This window comes from Micropterus dolomieu, linkage group LG22 (genome assembly GCF_021292245.1).
Source record: "Micropterus dolomieu isolate WLL.071019.BEF.003 ecotype Adirondacks linkage group LG22, ASM2129224v1, whole genome shotgun sequence".
Classification (NCBI taxonomy): domain Eukaryota; kingdom Metazoa; phylum Chordata; class Actinopteri; order Centrarchiformes; family Centrarchidae; genus Micropterus; species Micropterus dolomieu.
This window is the reverse complement of record NC_060171.1, coordinates 8,883,467-8,902,751: the sequence shown is the minus strand read 5'-3', so window position 1 is coordinate 8,902,751 and position 19,285 is coordinate 8,883,467. Positions and strand designations below refer to the sequence as shown.

Sequence of the window (19,285 nt, the reverse complement as noted above, 5' to 3'; positions counted from 1 at the left end):
TGAAAAATTGGGCGTGCAAAATTATTCAGCCCCTTTACTTTCAGTGCAGCAAACTCTCTCCAGAAGTTCAGTGAGGATCTCTGAATGATCCAATGTTGACCTAAATGACTAATGATGGTAAATAGAATCCACCTGTGTGAAATCAAGTCTCCGTATAAATGCACCTGCTCTGTGATGGTCTCAGAGGTCCGTTTAAAGCGCAGAGAGCATCATGAAGAACAAGGAACACACCAGGCAGGTCCGAGATACTGTTGTGGAGAAGTTTAAAGCCGGATTTGGATACAAAAAGATTTCCCAAGCTTTAAACATCCCAAGGAGCACTGTGCAAGCGATAATATTGAAATGGAAGGAGTATCAGACCACTGCAAATCTACGAAGACCCGGCCGTCCCTCTAAACCTTCAGCTCATACAAGGAGAAGACTGATCAGAGATGCAGCCAAGAGGCCCATGATCACTCTGGATGAACTGCAGAGATCTACAGCTGAGGTGGGAGACTCTGTCCATAGGACAACAATCAGTCGTGTACTGCACAAATCTGGCCTTTATGGAAGAGTGGCAAGAAGAAAGCCATTTCTTAAAGATAAAAAGTCTCGTTTAAAGTTTGCCACAAGCCTCCTGGGAGACACACCAAACATGTGGAAGAAGGTGCTCTGGTCAGATGAAACCAATGATGGAGCCAAATACAGGACCATTCTGGAAGAAAACCTGATGGAGTCTGCAAAAGACCTGAGACTGGGACGGAGATTTGTCTTCCAACAAGACAATGATCCAAAACATAAAGCAAAATCTACACTGGAATGGTTCCCAAATAAACATCTCCAGGTGTTAGAACGGCCAAGTCAAAGTCCAGACCTGAATCCAATCGAATCTGTGGAAAGAACTGAAAACTGCTGTTCACAAACGCTCTCCATCCAACCTCACTGAGCTCGAGCTGTTTTGCAAGGCGGAATGGGCAAAAATTTCAGTCTCGATGTGCAAAGCTGATAGAGACGTACCCCAAGCGACTTACAGCTGTAATCGCAGCAAAAGTTGGCGCTACAAAGTATTAACGTAAAGGGGCTGAATAATTTCGCACACCCAATTTCTCAGTTTTTTTATTTGTTAAAAAGGTTTGAAATATCTAATAAATTTCGTTCCACTTCATGATTGTGTCCCACTTGTTGTTGATTCTTCACAAAAAATTACAGTTTTATATCTTTATGTTTGAAGCCTGAAATGTGGCAAAAGGTCAAAGTTCAAGGGGGCCGAATACTTTCGCAAGGCACTGTAACTTCAATGCATGTCCCCCACCTCTGAAACCAAACCTACATCCTTGTCAATGGGGACATGTTGACAATTAGGTGAAGGGGAAAAAATAGTGAAGTGAACTAAACTGTGTTTTACCTCCTTGATGTCCAGGTCAATGGAGCCGCTGTTGTCCTTATCCAGGGTCTTAAAGGCTCCTGCAGAGCACACACACATCATTTATTGGGCCGAGTTGCTGACTCAGGTCAGAAAGATCGACAGCGCCGATTCAAAACATAGTGTTGCTTTTAAAGGAAAGTTGTGTTGCTGACTGAAATCCTAACACCAAAGATTGAATTCTCATTATATCATGAACATTTTCATATTGTCACAAAATGAATACAGAGCACTTAAATCCATATTGTGTAGGACAGATGATGTCTATCAGAGAAACACTTTCCTGTCTTTGGACATATCATTTCAATAAACATTAACTGTATGTAATGTGAACTTTAAAACAAGCTGTCAGACCTTTATTTTAAACTATTTTGGAGGTTCAAAATACGCATGTCTGGCTGAAATGTAATGTGTGCAAAATGAAGCTAGAATAGCATTTGATGCACTAATGCACCTATAAAAAGATGGATTTAACGGGAGAGGTCATGGGATTAAACACAAAATCAAAATGAGAAACAGGGAGGGGAGAGTGGGAGGAAGAAAGACAGAAGGACTCACTGCACATGGCGTCCAGTCGCACCAGGCAGCCAACGAAATTGTCAAAGTCCATGTTGCCGTTTTCATCACTATAGCGACGGATAATCAGCTTGAAGAGGTCCTCATTCAGAGGGAAACCTGCACCCACACGCAAACACAATTAGGTTTGAAAGTTCACACTGCAAAGATTTTCAGAGCGAGTGCGTTTCTCACCTGCAGCCTTGAAGGCTTTCGGCAGCTCTTGAGAGCCGATCACACCTGACTTATCTTCATCATAGGCGACATAGATGCCCTGCAGACGGCAGACAGATGAACAACATGGAACAAAAATAGCAGAGACAGCGCAGACTAACTTTTCCATTAACAGAATTTAAGCCCTAATGTCTGCGTCACGTGCGTTAAGCGTCTGTCTCTGTTCACTAGAAATGGTGGGAATGATGGGTCACGTGTTAAAATGTACTGATGAAGTGAAACTGACACAAGAGGAAGAGAAGAAAAACGAGAGGTGAACTGACCTGCCACGTCTTGATGTTGGTCCAGAGGTGCTTGAACTCGTGGAAGCCCAGTTTCCCGGTGCTGTCGCTCTGAAGGGAGCCGGGTCAAAGGTCAAACTCAGAAACCAGCACGTAATTCCTCTTCTACTACCACCACCACTACTCCTATAGCTCCTGCTACTTCTACGACTACTGCAACCACGACGCTAACACTACTACTATTAATACTACTGTTCCCGCCAAAGCTACAACTGTAACTACAAATGCTACATTTCAATACTACTGGTACTACAACTAATACAGCTGCCACTGCTGCTGCTGGTACTATTTCAATTTCTAGTACTACTGATACCGACACACAGTAGTACTGCACTATATATTTTGTGAAAGGATACGTCCATGACAGCGACCATGCTCTTACAGGACTCGATGCCGAAACCGTCAGTCTTCAGCTTTCCATCTGAAACGAGAGAACGGGAGTTTTAACTACTTAAATAAAAACACAATAATTAGTCTGCAGACATGCGTGGATCAGTGGAGGCTCTTATCTGTAGAGAAGAACTCACGTTTGGTGATGATTTTGTTGAGGATGTCCATCAGCTCAGTGGGGCTGACCTCCATGTCCTGTTAACACACACACATATCAGAAGGGTGTTGGTGCTCTGAGCGCTGTTTTCCATAGAGGAAACCCTCCAACAGAGTGAGTCACAGCTGATCTGAGGGTGACTCAAACCAAACTGAAGCTGTTTCCTTTTATTTCCTTTGTCATCTTTCCATCTTCTGACTCACTGCAGAAAACAAACAGAGTCCTGCTGTCTCTGCACCGCCTTTTTCCTGAATTTCTTAATTCATTTCTAATTTTAAAAGAAATATTTGGAACGTGTGAGCAAAGATGAATTCAACTGTAATCAGAAGGCCGGAGGGTAATTTGATAAAGATGATTCGTTTCCACATGATCAGGAGAAAGTTTTTTTGTGTCAGGATCATCAAATAACTTTATTTTGACATTGCGAACCATCCAAACGGTTTCATCGTGACCATGAAATGTTTTTATCACCTCAAACTCTTTGACTTGTTCTTCTTGCTTTCTTCTTTTTGTCTCAACACTTTCTACGAGATCACAACATTTTAATCTCTGGGCTTCTCTGAAGAGTAAGAATGTTTTTGCTTTTATTTATTGATCACATTAGTTTCTCTTGATTTAGAACATTTATCAAATACATTTTGTAAACTCACTCTGACCCACCCGTCTGTTGCAAATAGTCCGTAAGGTCAACTCATGCCTTGTTATTGTTTTGGATGTTTGTCTTCGCGGGGTTTTATTGATGATGATATTTGTAGTGCGGGTCGTTTTGTGGGATTTGACGCCTTCCTTGTCAGGGTTTGTGGTTCTGTTAGTTTCCTGTTTCTCCAGGCTACGTGTTGTTCAGCTTTGATCACCTGGTGCGTCTCACACGCGTTCAGTCATCCTGCCATCCTTGTGTCTGTGTCCCGGTTTTGTCTTCGTTCACGTCTCGGGCCTTCTTGCTTGCAACCCCGTCGGTACGTTCAACACATTCTCGCTCCCAACGCGTCACATATGCACATCTGCTTATTAACGCCCTGGGGACCCTTTAGCGTCATTTTTTGGACATGTGGGGCTCCGTGGTCAAGTTAGCAACAATAAATATGCAATGTCCAGTTAGACTTTCAAAATAAAATTAGCGGTTGAGGCTGTGGAACGGAGCAATTTGGTTCGGATTAGGAAAAGATCCTGGTTTGGGTTTAAATGACGTTACTTACGTGACCTAACTGACGTGAGTCAAGTAACATAACTCAATCAATGTTGACTTGTTGTTCACCTTTGTTGGATTATTTTGCTTTTGTTGGGAGCTGCCTGCTTGGAAATTCTCGCCACGGTAGTTTTTTTTGTTCATAAACTCTGAAGAACAGAACCTGCTCTGCTTCAGTGTCCAAATCCTGTTTTTTCCTTCTCTCAATGCCAGTTAACTTAATACACTCCCTGATTTCATTCATCGCCTTAAAATCCTTAAATTCTCAGGTTGTTGCACCTTTAGGAACTAACAGGAAGTTTCCAGAAAAGCACAGTCGGCCGGGCTGAGCCGAGACAGACTCCAGCTTTACAGGCCGCCTGAATCCACACACCCTAGCACACAGCCGGGCGGGGGGCGGGTGGCGGGCACGCTACTGCAAACATCGTCATCATCGCTCTTATTACAGCCGTCGATTTAGAAAAATCCAGCCAGCCGGCCGAGTTCTGGTCTAACTTGTGTGCACACCCCTCTGGTGAGTCAGAGAAAACCACAGAGAGAGAGAGAGAGAGAGAGAGAGAGAGAGAGAGAGAGAGAGAGAGAGAGAGAGAGAGAGAGAGAGACGCCCCGAAGGCCTGAACGCCTCCCTGTCAGACAATGGCAGGAATGCACAGACAGACCTCTCTCTCCCCTCTTATAAAGTTTACCATTATTCCAATAGTGTGAATGAGAGCGGTAGAAGCGTGATGATGAAGCAGACAAAGAGAGAAAACAGAGAGGGTGGAACAGCGGAGGGTGGCGTTAGGAATGCAGCCGGCAGACAGGTGTGGCGAGTGATCAGGCAGAGACGGGCGGACCTTTAACAACTTCAATTAAAACTTGCTGAGCAGCCAAATCAACTCTGATATTTCAAACGAGATCAGTTGAATAATCAAGACAACTAATGAGACAGTAATCAGCCTCCACATTTGCATCTCGCCCCTTCCTGTTTTTCCCGCTGAGGAAAGAAGAGTGGGGCAAAGTGTAGAGAGATTAATTAGATTTAAGAGAGGCCGAGCTGTAGAAAGCCTCCACACAAGTCCAGAACAGGAAAACCAGAAGGGACTCGATTACAAGCTCCCAGCATTAAAATACTGCACGTTCCCCTGTGAAATGATTTATTCAGCGCTGGCTGAATGCACCCTCAACGACCGTGAGTAAAGGATAAGAACTAAACATTTCTGCTTCACAAACTTCCGTTGCATTTTTTAATATTTTTGCTTTTTCAGACTTAAGGGAATAATTTAAACTCCTCCGGCTCACATGCCACAAAGAAAAGGGAGGGGTCCAAATGTTTAGAGATCAGGATCCACTGATGAAGGTCGAGGTAATCTGACCGTGTGCGGGAGTCCTCCTTAATCTTTTCAGTTATTGGACACAGACCACCTCTATGTTTCTGCGCTCTCTGCTTGCTTCTCGAGATGCCTGCAGTCACGTGACCCTGTTAGTAGTTATTACATGAAACACACCTGCTACTGTACAAGTGCAGTCTTCACAGTTTGCGAGTGCTTTCCACTGAAGAAATACTGCCTGTGGAAACTGGGGACAGCTGGTTCTGTGGATTATTCAGCATGACAGGAACTTTGTAAAGAAGTTTTTAACTTTATAGACTATTTATTGCAGTAATTACCTTGAACTCGGCCCAGCTTTCTCAGCTGCATTTCCCCTCATCGGTCATTAGATAAACAATTGATCAGCAGCGATTTTAGAGTTTTCAGCAGAATATTAAATCTGAGCGTTGCTGACAGGTGGATCTGCAGCTTTTCATATAGTAAGTAACCACAATGAAACACAGACCAAATACAGTTATGTGATGGTTTCTGGGTAGTTTGGTGCTTATTCTCTATTTCTATATCTTGTTTCAGTCTGCCTTCCTCCCTCTCTACCTGTTCTTATCGTTTCCCGGCACAATATTAAAGCTTAAAATATAGAAACAGAGTGATTGGGGGTGAAATGAGCCTGAGCGTGAACACTGAGCACACAGACGGAGAACAAACAGGAATAAACGTGAATATCATGGACTCACATCTCCAGCCAGCTGTTTGAAAACTCTCCTGAACTGCGCCTCCTCATCGGTCTCTTGAGCCTTGGCGAGGTGCAGCGGTATGCGAGGGGGAGCCTGCAAACACACACACACACACACATTCCTCAGTCTAACTGCAGTTTAGAGATTCGGTGCGTTTGTTTGCTTAAGAAATCTTCCACTGGGAGAATCTGGGGTTTGATTTAATCACGGTAACGAGGTTGAATTAAAGCTCATTTACAGAGTTTCACAGTGAAGGGTTCGGGTCCCCGCTTGGGGCCGCTTGCTATGAGGACATGGACACAAATGGATTTCCAAGACTGACCCGAGAACGGGGTCTCAGCTCTTCCTGTTTTTTTATATATCAAACAATATTTCCAATCCACAGCAACAAGAAGGGAAAAGAGCAGATCACTGCCTTGAAACAACTTGATTTGCACCGGAAACAGGTGTGTTAAGAAGCGATCACACGATTAATCACATCAGAGCAAGAACAGCCAATCAGAGACGTGGATTTACCCTTCGTGTGCCATTTTGTTCATTGTATAAAAAATCCTTACATTTTATTTAGTGTAACAAACAAATCGGGTTAAGAAGAGGACAGATTCATGATGTCTAAATACACAAATAATGCTGAAATAATAGGACGTTGGCTGAAATGGACACAAAAAGAAACTGTTTATCAGATAAATCAACGTCACTACTAAGGTGATTGTCAAGCCATGTAAGCTTTACTCTCGCTGTTTGCACCCCATCAAATGTTGAAATCAAATGCAAATAATGACTTTTGAGCTAATGTGTTATTCCTCATGACCTCTGACATCTCTTTAAAGTTAAATTTTGAGTTTGCAGGAGGGATTTTCAAACTTTAAATATGTCGGTTACAGTCTGTGTAGCTACGAAGCCAAAGACAAGTTTTAAAATAGTTTTCATTGGCTGAGACCATGAAATATTTGGATTTGAAAGAGGTTAAATGTGACTCCAATTTTGTCAAATTCCTCCCGGTCTGTCTGCCGTCTGCTCTTTGAGTGCGCTTAAGCTAAATACTAGATTTGTATATTTCTTTATATCTTCTACTTCCTCTTATTATTATTATTTCTATTGCTCAACACCTTGATATGCAAACTGAGCAAATGTTCAATAAAGTATTTCTGATTCTGATTGTTCGCTCTAGATCATGGCGTTTGTCCCGGTGCTGGATTTCTCCAGAATCACAAACCCAGCCTTTAAGATGTGAACGGTCTGTATTACGAACAGACATGGAGCATACTATCAAATACATGATGTGTTGGACGTTATGATAAACATATTTCTGCTGCTTGTTTCCTGACGTTGGTACTCACAGGGGCTGAAGGCATAAACTGCGTGTGGTCGATGTCGCTGTTGGAGACAAAAAGGACAGGACACGAGTCAGAGAGCAGCTGTGAGAAGATCAATGTATGCGACCAGTACAGAGATACTATAGCTTAGCCTAGCTTAGCACAAAGACTGGAAGCAAAGGGAAACTGTTAGCCTTGCTCCCTCTAAAGAGGAGAAAATGAATCTTGTGCTTGCTCACCCCACGACATTTACGATGCCTTTGATGAAAGTCTTTGCCAGAAACATGTTGCCGTCTGTGTGATACAGAAAGACAAAGGGAAAAGGAATAACATCAGTTCTTTGTTTAGTCCCGCAACAACTATCTGATCATCAACAACAGGTCTGAGTAATTCAACTTTAGAGATGAGAAGAGAAGGATGCAACATTTGCCTTGCTGCTGAAATGTGCTGTACAAATACACTTTCAAACTTGCACCTTGGATTGTTGGTCTAACTAAATATTTTACAGACATCGCTTTGGGCTCTGGTCTGACAGGCTCAATAGATTGAAGAGAAAAATAAAAAAAGAGAATATCAAATAAATGAGATGGCTGAAGCTGAGCGGTAGTCCAGTCATGACAAAACTCATGTCAAGGTGATGCAAAGTACACTGTGTAAGATTTGACATGTTAAGTACAAAGCAAATACACATTAGAAGTATAAACATACATTTTATGTTACTGGTGACTTTGCAGATTTTATACAACATGATCAGTTTAAAAGACATAAGGCATTTTTATAAGCTATCCAACAGTGTATAAAGTAGGACTGCAGCTAATCATTTCATCAATCAATTTATAGATTTGGTCGATAAAATGCCAGCAACAGGTAAAACTGTCTATCGCAGTAAGAAAAGCAGAAAATTCGTCACATTTGACAAAAATGTATTTGTCCTGAATAATAATAAATACTTTTATTAATACTTTCAGCCTCTAATACTTTTGAACTAAAGTAAACTTTGACTTCTCTACTAAATACTTCTTCCCCCCCGGCCTGGCAGTATAATGAAGTAACACATTAACTTGTGAATGCGTGAACACCCCGACGGCTCTACTGACAGCTCCCGACCACAGTCTGCTTTAAGTCCAGTAAACTCTGGACTGGATCCTTTCCACCCTGTGATGATCTGGTTTTGTACTTTTCCACCACTCAACATGTAAATACCTTCACCTTCACACAACCTGCGGGGTCAGGTTTCAGCACAAACACGCAGACAGTTCAGGAGACACAGCATTCACACTAAAAACAGGCGCTATTTTAAACTACTTAGTGAGAAACACTTAGTGAGAAACACTTAGTGAGAAACACTTACTGAGACTTCTGCTGCTGCTGCTGCTGCTGAAGAAAGACAAGGTGAGACTGACGGGGAGTGGGAGAGAGAGGTAAAGACACACTGACACACAGAGAGAGAGAGGGGGCAGCTATTCGGGCAGGATCGAGAGAAGCCGAAAAACCCGCTGAGCCACAAGATCTAAGTTGTTTTTCAATGCATCACCAACCCCGCCCAACACACGCACGCACGCACGCACGCACGCACACAGAGGCCTCCAGGTCCTAACGTCCATTACATTTCTGGGGTGGGAGTTCACACACAAAAACACAAATTATGGTGCATTCAGGGGTCAGCAGGAAAGCTCAGACATTGCAACGGGCGATGGCAAATAATATACTAAATAAAATTAAAGTAAGTAGTGATAATAACGTTAGCATTTGTTCTACCAACATTAAATGCATTTAGGAACTATTATAGTTTCTACATGGAATGTAAAAAGAAGATCTGTTTAGATTAAAGGTAAAACGAAAAATTTAAACTTGATCACAGAATAAATTTTAAATTCAGCTTTTTGTCCAGTAGTGCTGCAACCTATTTTAAAATTTTCAATATTAATTATCATTAATTATCTGCCAATTATTTTCTCCATAAATCTTTTGGCCTATGAGATGTCTAAAAAACAGAGCAGTGTCTGTCGATGTTTTGCTTTGTCCGACCAGCAGTCCAAAAGATAGTTTACAGTCATTTAAGTTTACATATAATAAATCGATTTTCAAAATTGTTGTTACTTGATTTTGTGTCGATTGACTCATCAATTAATTGACAAACTAGTTTCAGCTCTAATTACATCTTTATCATAGCAATTTAAGTTGTGCTTAAATTTAAAATCTAACAAAAAAGTGCAATAAAAGTGACAAACAAACAAAAGCTCTAATAAATTCCTTTCACAGGTGAACAAAGGTTTATTGAATGTTTTGTTTCAGTGTAATTTTAACCCACTGAGCAGAAAATCTATTGATATTTAATGTGACAGTTTGATGTCTTATTTTGAAAATTTTCACCGGAAATGAAAAATTGGTATGTAAAGTAATATTTCTACAGTGACAAGTGAGCAATTTAGTTTTCTTCTCGTGATCATGCTGTCATGTGTTTACTGCCCTCTGTTCAGTATAATAATAATAATAATAATAGTAATAATAATAATAATTGAGTGTATTTAGAGACAAGTGCCCTCTTGTGGTTACAGTGAGGAACTGCAACACAATGTTTTTTTTATTCTCAATATCAATTTGAATAAATCATTTTGTGTGACTTTTATAAATGACATCAGTGTTGGTAAAAACTTGATTATTGATGTTACCTTGTTTGTAAATCAGCTTCCTGTCTGCAGAGCCTGTCCGCCTTGATGCTGGTGAAGCTGACGTGGTGTTCACTGCCCTCCAGCGGCCACAGTGAGCAACAGCAACAACATGCGTCAAGCTAGACAGCATAGCATGCCACTTTTCAAAATAAATCAGAGCGCCCAAAACTGAGGCAATTACTAATCAATAAAAAGTAATGTAATGAAAGTGGTAGTTGTTAATATTGTATATTATTACATACTACAACTTCACATTCTTCAGAATGAATGACAGAGATATTTGTTGTATTTTTAACGACATCTTTACACTGCGTATTTAAACTTCCCACGGCCCGTGAAAGCATCCTTCCGCGGCTGTTAACGTAAGCCGGAAGCAGGAAGTGTCCAGCGTGTTGTGAGTTGACGCGGATGCTTTGCTGCTGCTGGTTTGTTCTTCCTCCTGGTTCAAATGGCGAGCTCCTCGGGTCCGGGTCGAGCCGGGCCGGGACTCTGGTCCTCGGTGCTGCTCCTGCTGGTGCTAACGGGGCTAAGCGGGCCGGTCGGTGCCGTATCGGAACTGGGGAAGTGGATCGTGAACGTCGACAGTGTGAGTTTCCTGTTTACTTTTACTGCCCTTTATGTCCATGAACAGCTATAAATATTAATTATAATATTAAGATGCAAACAACGTTAGGCAGCCAATCAGAGTCCAGTCTGAAGACTGAGGAGAAAAGAAGCGAGCAGCAGAACAAGTTCCCCTCAGATAAGATCTCACGATGAATCACGTGAAGGCGAGACAGCAGCCAAACGTTTGATCCCCAACTTTACTCAGAGCCACAAAGAAATTCTTAGCGCGCAGATCAGGAATAGAACAACAATAGAAACTATAGAAACATATATAAAGGAGTGCGCAGTATTTAAATCATTAACATAACTGTAGCAGTGAGTTAATGTGGCCTGGAATGAATTACAAATCCTTAAAAACTACAGTATTAGCACAAAGTTAGAGTGTTGCACAGTGAAAATTAAAACGGATAAATAATTGCACAGACTGTGAGTAAGGCTGGGCAATAAATCAATAGTGATAATTATGGCAATATCATTTTCCTATCAGATGTTCAATATATATATATATAATAAGAATTTACACTTAATTTTTCTATTGATATTTATTTTGTTGAGGAAAAGGGACTGAAAAAAGATTTTACTCCTGCAGATTTTTTCACAATAGTTTTGAATGTTGTGCCTCAGCTTTGTTAAGCTTGTTTGTTCTGACCGTCAAGAAAAGTTTAAAATCACAATTAACCGTCTGGTTTCTTCTTAAAGCAAAAATTTTTTTTATCGTGATAAAATTTTTGTCCGGCGCTAACGTCAAGGTCCAGTTTGATGACTTGAGTGAAGTAGGAGGTGTTTGTTAGTTTTCTCACAATGAAGCTTTTTTTTTTTTATTTCAACTTTTGTATGTCTTTTATTTGTTCATATGCAAATGAGGTGTTTCCTCTTTAAATATGCGCTGATTTGCATATCACACAAATCCACGTTCCTGAAAATTGATGAAAGTCAGATGGATTTTTATTGTGATAATATACCAGATTGCCTGATATTTACAGAACAGTTTATAAAATAAATATGTGTGATGGACCAGTTTTTCCCACATATTTACAGATAAAATGAGACTGATAAAAGAGATGTTTGCCTTGGAGGGCGAGGAAAATGACTTGGCGTGCAGGAAACATGTCACTTTGAGAAACCATCTGTTAGAGATTAGCATAAAAATGCTTTGTCACATGAACACATCTCGTCGATCTCTGATAAATGAACTAGCACTGGGCTCTAGACAACAAACTTTCAAACGATCTATAATGGAGAGTTATAAAGAGACCAGTTGAACTTTTACATGGAAAACAATTTATGAAGGTATGGTAATAATAGTTAATAATAATTTTGGACTGCGGTGTCTCGCCTTAAAGTGGAAATGAAACGCTTTCAGAACCTTCACTCGCAGTGGAATTGTGTAATAATCTCTACATGTTGATATTAATATGAACTGGAGTCGGGGATCGAAGGACAGGCACGTATGTTGTGCTGTTAAAAAAAACAAAAAAAACCTTGAGGCTAAATGTTGATATGTGGGGCTGTATAAAAAAATAACCTTGTCACATAGTTTTAGCCTTGTTGTAGGTCCACACTCATAATATTAATAATAATCATTGGGGGGGATCGATACAGCAGAGTATCGCGATATTTTCTGTGGCACTATTGTATCGATACACGGAGGTCAAGTATCGATCTTTCATTATATAAATTGTACATGAGAAGTTTTTTTTTTGGTAATATAATAATAAAATCAGTTGCTTTTTTACTCCACTAAAAAAGGCATTTTTCTTTGGGGGTTGGATTAATTAATTCCAACAGTTTGAAGTTGGAAAAAAGTTAATAAACTGCAGTATATCGCGATATGTTTAAAATCTCAATAATATCGTATTGTCACGTAAGTACCGTGATAATATGGTGATTCCCACCCCTAATAATCATCCATCAACTTTAAGTCAGTCTGTTTGCAGCTGCTTCGTTGATGATTATTTATGTTTTTCTAATATAATTATCTTGGGGTTTTGGAGTGATGACCAGATAAAAGTGAAGCTTTGGGAAATTGATGATCGATGATGATGATCTCTCTTTTAAATCCATTAATGTGTAAACAATGAGTCATGAAGTCACAGTAAGTTGCTCGCAGGAGGACAGAGTTTAACAGAGGGATACCTGCGCGCGTGGACCTCAGCCCGACTTACCAAACTCCTTTCGCTGTTGTTCGTGTTTAAAATGTTCCCCTTTCTTGAATTACTTGATGTCTTTTCTCAGCCGTCTTTCTGAAAAGCTCAAACTGAGTGACACTGAAGCTTTCTGTTCGTATTCTAAGATAAATGAAATACAGTCCATTTAAACGTCTTGTCACTGCAACACCGATCAGCCATAACATTATGACCACCCGCTGATCCTGCCCCGTCGAGGCCCGGACTCCGCCGTGTCTGCTCTGTGTGTTCTGACGCCTTTCTATCAGAGCCAGCATCCGTTGTTTCAGCAGTTTCGCTCCCCGTGTGCATCACTGATCCTTCGCCACCTCCGATAGGTACTGCATGATCTCTGCAGACCGGTTAGGAGATGCTCTGACCCAGTCGTCTAGAAAATCACAGTCCCTGAAATCCTTATGTTTGCCCATTTTCCTGTCCACCTGCTGCCGGATAAATCCCCCACCCACTGACGGGCGCCATGGTAACGAGATAATCAGTGTTCTTCACTTCACCTGTCAGTGGTCATAATGTTATGGCTGATTTGTGTAAGTAGAAGACCAGTTATTTTATTAGCATTCAACCTCAGCTTCTTTTGAGCTTTTTGACAGCACGTTGGTGTTGACTGAATGCTCGGTAATTATTCATTGTTTTATCTCTTTAAACTAACGAGGTGTGCTGATTTCCTTGCCAAGTTTATAGGTAGATTCTACTGGTTTAGTTTAGAATATGGACAGACCTTAAAATGCAATCGGAAGCAATGTCTTCCTGTGATCTCGCATCTGTGGCATCTCAAACACTTTTCTCCTCTTAAACTGTTTTATTCTGAGAGTTTTTAGTGTTCAAACTTGTGTTTTCACAAGAACAAACAAGAGAATTGAAAAGAAACTCTGTAAAACAAAGATTGTAAAGCAAGTTATATTTTTTCAGAGAGTGCAGGATTAACGATCTTAAAGCATGTAGTGCATTCAGAGTCTGCTCAGTTGCTGTCTGGATGCCGCATTTTGTAAAGGCCCTTAAGACAAACGTGTGATCTGTGAAATTGGACTGTAGAAATAATAATTTTATTTGTTTGTTTGTTCCAGGAAACCCTGAAGAAGCAGAGTCTCTTCTATTTTGCTAAAACTCTGTTCAACAGCAGCTTCATCGAGCTCAAACGTAAGTAGACCCGCCCAACGACGATTTCCTTCTCCTGAAAGGTATTTTTTTAATGGATTTAAAGGAGCTGTCCCTCTCCGGTCAGATGATAGGGTAAAGGTCAGTTTCATCTCTGTGGGTTCAGTACAGAAAAGTTTAGCTTAGCTGACCACAAAGACTAGAAGCAAGCTGCAAAGTGTAGCTCCGTCAAAAGTCAGTCTGACACCGAGGAGGACGGCAAACAAAAAACCAAATGAATGAAATGTTGTTTTTCTGTGGTCAGTGGTGGCAGAGACCTGCAACACCTCGTCTCCCGTCCAGTTGAACGTGTCCTGGTATCTGAGGAACTCGCACTGCCACGCCGAAGTCTTCAGGATGGATGTGAGTTTTCTGCTCGGCTCTTCTCCTGAGGCGTTCAGATCCTCGAGGCGCAGGCCTTCTTCTAAGTGCACGACGTTGTATGTTTCATTGTCCTATTGAAACAGAAAAAGGCCAAACACAAACTGTTGGTCTAAAATCGTCTGCTGTAGCTTTAAGATTCCCCTTAATGAAGACCACACCATGAAACAGCTGGTGGCCCACCTCTGGTTGTTAAAAATGATTGAAATGGGTTCAAAATCTATTTTTTATTTATTAAAAATGGATTACAAAGAAAGCTAAAGTCAGGTTCATGTACACGGGCAGTTTAACGTGGAGCTGAAACGATTAGCTGACTGATGGAAAATGAATCTGCAACAGTTTTGGGCAGTTACCAAACTCATTTCTGATTCACCTTATACGAATGAATGACTCCTGTCTGTCGTTTGTTCGTCCGCAGCCATCGCAGCAAAGCACCTACTTCCGCTCGACGAAGGTCGAACCAGAAGGAGGAAGCGGCTACTATGTTTTTCACCAGTATTCTCCACTCACCTGCGAGCAACTCAGACCCAACAAGGTGACACACGCGCACACAGTGATTATACTGACACACAGTGCAAACAGGGAGTAATGAAGTGAGCGCATGCGGCGATTGTGTTGTAAAGTGTGTGTGTTTGTTTTGCGCCACAGTTCGGCCTGGATCGCTTTGAGATGAGAACCCAACTGACAGAACCGCCGCAGAAGCAGGTGAGAGACGCTTTCTGCTTCTGTCTGTTTTAGTTTGTACCCCAGTTGGATCCTGATTTATATTCGTGAAGTACAAACCGACACCTCAGGAGGCAGGGATTCCACTTTTTGTTGAAAACTAATTTACTCCTCAAACAGTATTGACGTTATCTCATGTAATTTATGAGACCGTATGTGTCAAGTCATGGAGTTACATCCAGGTAACTCCTGTGTCGCCTACTGAAACTGAGACTACATTCATCCTTTCACTGTGAGGGGGAGCAGCCATCGCAGCGAGCAGAAGGTTTTCAGTCGAGGTGTCTTTGTTGGATCATGTTCTGCTGCTCAGCCCAGTTTCACTTCTGAATATCGCACTGATAAAACGACAACCTTGAAGAATCTGTGTATACTGTGTTTCTGTTTGAAATAAACAATACAGCCCGTGTTTCTACTAAATCTACTTGTCTCGACTCCAAACACAGAGCTTAAGTAAAAATATTTCGTCAAAGAAAATAAGATCCTTAAAACATGGATGTAGTTGTGGTTATCTTAAAGAATTTTAACTGTAAATGTAGTTTCTTCTGCATGAAATCTGCTGTTTGTTTTTCAGCCAATCACAGAGAAGCCTCCAGGCAGGAGGAGGAGGGAGGTGGAGCCTCCCAAACCAAAGGTGTGCACATCCAACTCGCTCTGCACTGCAGAACAGAAAGTAAAACAGTCAGACCTCTGTGGGAACCTGTAGTAGAACCTTCTGTACAAACTGCAGAACCAACAGTTTAACACGCTGTTAATGAAGCAGTTCACAGAGAACATGAAGGAGAACCAACACGAGCAGCTCCCCTAGAACATTCATCAGAACATGCAGCACAAGGCGCAACATTTACTAGAACACACAGTAAAGAAAAACACCCGCAGGAATGTCGAACATGCGGTAGAACATGTTCTACTTTGTACATGCACGTTGCATGTTTAATTAGCAGCAATAGATAACATTACTTTACACACATGATGCTGATCTTGGTTATTCTTCTGTTTGAAACAAACCGGCCTGCAGTAGAACGTGCGGAACTCATGGTTTTAAAGTTTTATTTCTAACAGGAATCTGTGGTGTGTGTGGATTTAATTTTCCTGCTAAATGATTCAATGAAACGTTTGACCCACTGATTCTCTCCGTCTCTCAGGCTGCAGCACAGCCGAAAGATGCTTCAGCTAAAAAGGAGGGACAGCGGCCCGACCTCGCTGCTCATCCTTACGCGGTGGCTCAGAGCTGGGAGGACGGACCCTACATGTTCATCCTGAGTATCACGGAAATCAAAGACAAGAGCCGAGCCCCCGACTCCGCTCCCCCCCCCACGCCCTGGAGTATACAGCGTCAGTCACGCTCACACATAAATCTACACACACGTTACCACTCCTTTGATCAAGACAGTGTGCTGCACTACCTGTTTAACTCTGACCCCTAAAATCCACGGACTCTGTCAGAGACGTGGCCGCGGCGCGTCCCAGCAGCGTCCCAGCAGCGTCCCAGCAGCGGCTCCAGCAGCGTCCCAGCAGCGTCCCAGCAGCGGCTCTCTGCTCCGCTCCGCAGAGACCAGGTAGCAGGTCTATTTTTGATACAAGCCACGTCAAACAGCACAGAGCAGATCGAACCAGGCAGGAAGTCAGATGCAGAACGGCAGAGAGAATCCTGTAAATTTTCAAAATAAAACACCCTGCGGAGACTCCCGATCAAAACGCAACAATAAACATGGTTAAAACGGACAAAGAAATCTTTTAACCTACGTAGCCTACTAAATCACAGTAGAAGCACACAATGCAAATGCTGATTACCAAATCAACAAAATCTAAACGTGTCAGCAAAATCAGGCAAAATGCTCTGATTCTGAAAGGCTCCTTGAGGGAAAGAAACTGTGTCCCAGAGAGCCGTGAAGAAGGTAGCAGAAGCCCACTGCTGTTTAACAGCGTGTCTGTTCTGCGCTCCGCTGCTGAGACGCTTCCAGTGGACGTTGACGCCGGGCTGAGGACGCATCCAAACCGCGGCGCAGCCATAACGTGCCGTAGCCGGAGACAGAGGATTCCTGTCGTTAGTGATTTCTTCTTTCCTGCATCTTTAGCCTACAGGGAAAATTATTCATGCAGGTTTAAGTGTGGGAGTGAAAGTTTGCTCTTTTCTGCTCACTATTTCTGTCACTTTGTGATTCATTAGTTGTACACTTGTGTTTTAAGGGAGCCCAGTAGGGCATTTGATGTAAAGTACCAACAGCAAGCAAACAAAATGGATTTCTATTCTGTAGCTGCTGCTAGGAGCAGCCCCGCTCACGATCAGCTGTGGGCGAGATTTATAATAATGTGTCTGCTGTGTTCCTCTCAGAGGTGCGACCTGCGCTGTGTCTCAATTCGTGCCTTTCTGTACTCACACTTACTGTTTTGAGTGCAAGTATGGCTAAAAGCAGTACACTGCGAGTCATCACGCCATCTTGGCTACATAGCGGAAGAGGAGGGCCCACCACCGTGTTTTCAAACGTGTGAAAATGGCAGCCGTGGAAGCTGCAACTAGTGATGGGCAAATTAAGCTTTTGTGAAGCACCGAGTCACCTGAGACAGTGGTTTTGAAAATGGATTCATTACTCGAAGCTTCATTTACAGTGACCTCTCCTGGCGAAATTCAAGGCTGCGGGCTGGTTGATGGACAGGAGGCTCGCACGGCCCTCAGTGTTGGAGAAACTTCTATACTTTTGTAGAAAAGACCTTTAGCTATAAAGCATGTTGGATTTAAAGTATATTTACTTTAATTATTTGTTGCACACACAATAATGATGTTTTACAAATAAAGATTGATGAATGCATGTATTCATGCTGGGAAATACGGCACAGGTTGGATGTGCTTGTGTAACTACGGCAGGGGTGAATGTGTCAGATGGGGTGCACAAACGCTGAACGATCGAGGCGGGGCCAGTGAATCACGGGACTGGAGCGCGAACCGGTCGCTGATTCATTCAGTGAGTGAAGCACTTGCTGTTTCGGACCTCACGTGATTCTTTTTGCACCAAAGCGAGCTTTGAAGCAGTGGTTCAGTGGGATTGTAGTCCAGGGTTTGAAGCGTGTTTCGAAGCTTCAGTGTCTCACTGCCATCCCTGGCTGCAACGGTTTTGATTGTAAAAGTACGTTCATTTTTAATAAAAATGAAATGAAGTCAGGTGAGCAAACAAGCCGGCAGATATTTTGGCGGGTGATAATTGCGTTCAAATGATCTGGTTAAAAGTTGCAACATCATTCCTGTAAGCGCACCACATCCGTGTTTGATTGGAGACCTTACCCTGCTGAAATGAAGTTCGTAGTGTACACAATGTACTGCATTTTAGTGTACTTACAGAAGTATTCGAGTTGAGACACAGCTCAAGTCAGCTGTGGTCAAGTCTTAGTGTGAATGTAGAAAACGAGTGACCAGTCGATCTCATAATGTTTCTCTGTTTGCAGTGCAGATCAGCATGACGGGTCCTCATGGCTACATATCGGTCTCTGAGTGGCCTCTGATGATGGTAAGAACACAAACACGCTAAAGAACAGAAATCAAACATTTCATGTCCTCACATTAGCTATCTGATTAAATCTTTCCATGTGAAACACTGAAGAAATGACACAGTGTAAAGTAGTGAGTGTACAGCTTGGATAACAGTGTAAATTTGCTGTGTGTTTGACTTTTGTTGCCAGCGGTTTAGCCATTAACGGCTGTGTGATGTGTTATTTTGAGGGGACAGCAGATTTACACTGTTACACAGGCTGCACGCTCACTACTTTACACTGTTATACAAGCTGCACTACTTTACACTGTTATACGAGCTGCACTACTTTACACTGTTATACGAGCTGCACTACTTTACACTGTTATACGAGCTGCACTACTTTACACTGTTATACGAGCTGCACTACTTTACACTGTTATACGAGCTGCACTACTTTACACTGTTACACGAGCTGCACTACTTTACACTGTTATACGAGCTGCACTACTTTACACTGTTATACGAGCTGCACTACTTTACACTGTTACACGAGCTGC

At 42.0% G+C, this 19,285-nt stretch overlaps 2 protein-coding genes and 1 long non-coding RNA gene across 3 annotated transcripts in view; 1 reads left to right on the top strand and 2 right to left on the bottom strand.

Annotated features, from left to right (window-relative positions):
• Nucleotides 1-19,285, top strand: part of snupn (snurportin 1) — a 29,317-nt gene that overhangs the window by 8,199 nt on the left and 1,833 nt on the right. The gene's annotated exons all lie outside the window — the stretch shown is intronic.
• The window catches only part of LOC123961262, a 26,485-nt gene that overhangs the window by 6,127 nt on the left and 1,073 nt on the right, over nt 1-19,285 (bottom strand). The gene's annotated exons all lie outside the window — the stretch shown is intronic.
• Nucleotides 1,385-9,116, bottom strand: LOC123961260 (calpain small subunit 1-like; the record flags this gene model as incomplete). Its single annotated transcript, XM_046036491.1, is given in 10 exon segments — nt 1,385-1,443; nt 1,961-2,077; nt 2,153-2,231; nt 2,455-2,523; nt 2,829-2,893; nt 3,000-3,057; nt 6,250-6,342; nt 7,590-7,626; nt 7,805-7,859; nt 8,917-9,116. Coding segments are annotated over 9 exon segments (624 nt in total), but the record flags the coding sequence as incomplete, so codon positions are not given.